General features: G+C 37.9%; 1 protein-coding gene across 1 annotated transcript; it reads left to right on the top strand.

Moving 5' to 3' along the window:
* Nucleotides 1–1,928: 1,928 nt before the first annotated feature.
* On the top strand, nucleotides 1,929–3,570 carry LOC131307359 (uncharacterized). Its single transcript, XM_058333830.1, has 4 exons — nucleotides 1,929–2,189; nucleotides 2,285–2,401; nucleotides 3,015–3,251; nucleotides 3,345–3,570. Exons 1-4 carry the CDS (start codon nucleotides 2,148–2,150, stop codon nucleotides 3,372–3,374), a joined length of 426 nt encoding a protein of 141 aa, XP_058189813.1. The 5' UTR covers nucleotides 1,929–2,147; the 3' UTR covers nucleotides 3,375–3,570.
* Nucleotides 3,571–4,699: the final 1,129 nt, after the last annotated feature.

Here is a 4,699-nt window from a genome sequence, read left to right as displayed (position 1 = left end):
AAGCGAACTGATTCTGGAATGCGTAGACATGTACACCGAACGGTGTTTTAGTCACACTGCGCGACGTATCCGAGTCGCCGTGCGACGTTTCACATGATATTGGTAGACTGCTGTAACGCTGTTATTCACTTTCTGTATATTGTTCATCCATTTCATACTGCACAGCTCGCACCACAAGCACATTAATGTGATATATTAAACCCCATGTCCCTTTCTCGTACATGTTTTAATCAAAGTTAAGTTTTTTTAAATGATATTAAATCCCCCATTTAAAATGCTAAGTAGAGACCAGTTTTACCGGGCGAGCGGGATGTTTTTTCAACAAAACCTTCCCCGTTCGTAACGTGGCTCCCAAACTCAAAATCTCAACGTTTTCGCTAGATCAAAAGTCTTTTTCTCTCAAACAAACTCTCGATTTCTCGGATCATCCATCTCAAAAATCCGGATGGTGACTCTTCGATCGCGCCAGACCGGGGAGCCCACAACTCTTCACTTACGAGGATCCAATCAATTCCATGTAAAAAAGCTTTTAGTTAGAGCATGTACACAAGAGTAGGCAAACCCACGTTTTTAGTCATTTTACCTAATCAAAACCACCAAAGCAGCTTGCACCCGTCTCTGTAAACATAGAGGTATTTTTCCTTTCAGGAAAATGCTCTGTAAAACTAGCGAGGTACTATTCACAAGCAAACTATTAAAATATTGTTCTTTCTTTCTCCCCACCCTACCACTCCCTCACACTACAAGAAACTAGGCCACTGGCAACCAGAAAATTTGCTTCGGTGGTTTTGCTGTTGCAAAAGGTCAATTTTATTGACTAGGTATTATATTTGCTACGGCTAAAATTCCTGTTGCAATTAGTAGTGAAAAAATATCCATTTGCCACGGTAAAAAGGATCCGTCACAATCTAAACAAGTAAAAGCAACGGGTCGGTCCCCGTGGCAAATATAGGAAGAAAAAAAAACAGAGTTTTAGTTTCGAGGGTTTTTCCCCTCCCCACACTTAGTGAATAAAAAAAACTTATGGCATAAAGATCACGGTTCAAAATCTAAGATCTCACTTTTTATAAAAGTGTAATAAAATATTATGGACTATAGTTTTTTAATTTCAGTTATATAAAAAAATTGAAATGGAAAGATATTTTAATCTCTGTAATCTAAAAAATGATATTGTAACTTAAAGAATAGATTCATTTTCAAAAAACTAAGATTGCATATGAAATGATATATCTAGTTTCAAAAACACATTGAAAAAGATAATGCTATGCCCAAGAGTACTCGATCACACAAGCTCGCACAAACTTTACAAACGAGTTGCCACTGGTACGTATGCTCATGATATAATATTTTTGACCGTTGCTTAATTATTGAATCAAAGCAAACCACGTATACTCATGATTTTTCACACAATAATTGAGCGTCCTCGTATCGCGCACTACGAATAAGTTCTAAGCTTAACCAGTTGGTTTTATTTTAATAATGGTCGATTTGACCCATTAGGATTTCACGTCTCACTAATTCCATCAATATCACCAAAATTGAAGATCATCGGATATCGGTGATCGCTTGATTGAATCACATTTGATGCATCCCGATGCATTAAAGTATTAGATTGCAATACCCAACCCCCACCTAAGTCTTTTTCTTCAATCTGAACCGTCCCTCTTTTACATATTATGGAGTACATCATTTCCACCACAAGCGAAGTTAATCGGCGGGTAGCTACACACTTGATCGGATACAAAAATCCACTTTGTTAGTGACATTGTTCTCAATAAAGATACTTTCTAAACCAGATCGAGACAATTTTTTTCGTGAATGGCATAATCAACAAGAAAAACAAAAGCAACGGTCTGGATCATCGTAATTGTGTCACGGTCGAATGACTACTGAGGGGGTGCTCCTCGATCGTCGGATCAGGGAGCACGATAGAGGCACGAGACAGGATCTTCCATTCCATTGTGGGGAAAGATAATCATGGCTATTGTAGGACCTACGGAAGGGGTGCTCCCCAGTCGTCGGTGTATTAAAAGGATTCTGGGCTATCACAAACAATCAATCCATCATCAATTGCTGAAATCGAGCAACGAATTGAAGCTTGCCTAACTGAATGCTTCACTTCACAGTTTGAAAAGCTACAATATCACATGTTTGAGTACATGGAGTCCAGGAGTTCAGAGGCTAAAGAGGTTAACTACATTATGTAGAGTACACTTTGTAATTGCTACATTTAGTGGAATTAGGATGCATGCATATACTTACAAAATTGTCATTGACTTTGTAGTTTCTGGATACAGCAAGTGGACATCGAACTGTAAGAGATCAGTCTATTGGAGGTGACACCCCGTCGTTGGAGCGAGGTCATAGAACACCGACACGTTCTCTAGGACCTATTGAGCAGGTATCTTATACATTTTGTTTCATGAATCCTCCTTTAGTTCATGCTCCACAACCCGGTCTAAGGTATTAGAATGACGGAAAATTGATGCTATACTCAGAGGGATTTTCGTGTCTGTAAAAATTTAAAAGTAGGTAGTAAATGTTGGGATGGTGCTTTGGTGGCTTGGTTAGGGGCCAAATTTCCAATTTCTTGTGTTCTCTAGGTGGTCACTTGAGTTTCGTGACTTGTCGCATTGGTTTAGGCCACTTCCGCCTCTCTATCCATATCTGAACTACAAGGGTATTGATAGTCTCTTTGGAGTCTTTTGTTTCTCCTACAGGTGATGTGGGTAATTGAAAAAAAAAGAAAGAAAGATGGGGTACAAAGCAACAAATACTTATATCCCTCACTACTTGTTTGCTTTTCGTGAGAGAGTCAAAATTGTATTCATTGTTTCGATGTGCTGCCTGCAAGGGACTTCAACAAATAATTCCTGAACTAGCTCTCATAGGGTCTTGAGCCAGCTCTGTATTTGATATATGGATGGTTCAAAAGTATCAACTTTCATGCTTTATAATGCTTCTGCATATTATATTGGAGGTTGGAGTCTGATTGAAATTTAAATTCTTTCTAGTTTGGACGAGAAGTATACTTGCAAACGTCTCGTATTCCAAAGTGCGATGTGGGTGAAGGGCTACTTATTAGTTCAGATCCTGACATACAAATAGATGGAGAACGATTGGGTGAAGGCTATTGTAAAGTATATGTTGGTAAAGCAATAATACCCCATGTTCTTTTGGAAAGACCTCGTCCAGGTGTAGACACGGTTGGAGATGCTCTTGGCCGTTATATTGCATGGAATATGTGTGATGTACATAGGTTGCGACTCTGATTTTATTGTTTCATTTAATTATATATTACTTCTATAAGTTGATTTTAATTTTTTTTACTGTTTACTTTTCAGGTGATCAAGAAAGAGATGAACGATTATTGAGTGTGTTCTTTACAATTTGTAGTCTTTCTCTTAGAGGCTTTGTTTTATTTTTCATTCACTCCAGGTGTTTTAGTATTTTTGTCTATGTGGTTGAAAGAGATGGATGATATTGAATTGTGTTGCTATTAGGAATTTGAGAATTACGGGTTTTGTACAACTTGGTTTTGAATATGGATGAATGGATGATTTCGATACAAGATGATAAATTGTGTTGCTATTGGGAATTTGAGAATTATGATTTTTTTCAACTTGGTTTGGAATACGGATGAATGGATGATTTGAATACAACAATGAAGAGGTTTAGGTTTGCAATATATGAGCTTGAATGAGTGGATGAAACTCGTTCATATTATGGATGAAATTCGGTTAAAAAAAAAAAATACACTTTTGCGACGGGAGTTGCTATAGTAGCAAGAACGATAATGTTTTTTGCAATGGGTAATATCATATTTGCCACAGTATTACATACCGTGGCAATCAAAATTTGATTTTTGCAATTTATTTGGGTCGGCTAAATTACCGTTGCAAAAGATCAATTTCCTGTTGCTAATACTTCGCGACGGGATAGTCCCGACATGAAAACCCATTTGCCACCCCCCTTACTGCCACCGTCCAATCCTGTCGCAGGACCGTTGCAAAAGCCTTTTTCGCGACAGTATTTCTCCATTTCCGACGGTAGTGAACCGTTGCAAAAACTGTTATTTCTTGTAGTGTCATTCTCTCTCTACCCCTCTCTGTCTCTCTCTTTTTTAGTAATATATTTTATAAGGATAAAGAGACATGATAGAGAGAATTGGTGTGGGGTTGAGAGAGATTTGAGTCGATAAAATGAAAAAAGTGAATTATTGGGTAGGTAAAATACATTTTGTTGGTGTACATGCTCTTAAGTGGGTAGTTTAGTTTTATCCATGCTTTGTGACTAGAAATCGTGCAACAATGCTAGGAGCTTATAGTATTCGCCAAAACAAGAAATAGTACTCCTGCTTGTTTGAAGAAATCACAAGATTGAGCTGGGTTAGTGAAGTATGTTTTGCGATACCACCAAACTCTTCTAAAGCTAATAGAAAACTGTATTAACCGGACAATTGGATTTTATGAATGTTTTAAGAGAGAAACTTATTCACGGAGCCTCACGGTGACGCTCAATGTTGCGTGTCCGTTTCGGCTTTGGATGGTCTAGATTTAATGAAATTTTTTCGAGGAAGAGTTTAACGTTCGGACCGTCCAAAGCCGAAACGAACGGCTGAGATCATGCTCCGTAAAAACTTATTCACGAAGGCCATGAAATGTAAAATACATTTTGTTGCTAGTTTTGGTTATCCAAA

The sequence above is a fragment of the Rhododendron vialii genome, chromosome 11a (genome assembly GCF_030253575.1).
Source record: "Rhododendron vialii isolate Sample 1 chromosome 11a, ASM3025357v1".
In the NCBI taxonomy this organism is placed as follows: Eukaryota; Viridiplantae; Streptophyta; class Magnoliopsida; order Ericales; family Ericaceae; genus Rhododendron; species Rhododendron vialii.
The sequence above is the reverse complement of the archived record's forward strand: the minus strand, read 5'-3'. Positions and strand labels throughout refer to the sequence as shown.

Bases quoted from the DNA above. Each gene is read 5' to 3' on its own strand.
- LOC131307359 (XM_058333830.1), top strand. From the start codon at position 2,148: ATGTTTGAGTACATGGAGTCCAGGAGTTCAGAGGCTAAAGAG. The intron at 2,190-2,284 runs GTTAACTACATT...TTGACTTTGTAG, and splicing joins GGAGTTCAGAGGCTAAAGAG to TTTCTGGATACAGCAAGTGG. The intron at 2,402-3,014 runs GTATCTTATACA...AATTCTTTCTAG, and splicing joins CTCTAGGACCTATTGAGCAG to TTTGGACGAGAAGTATACTT.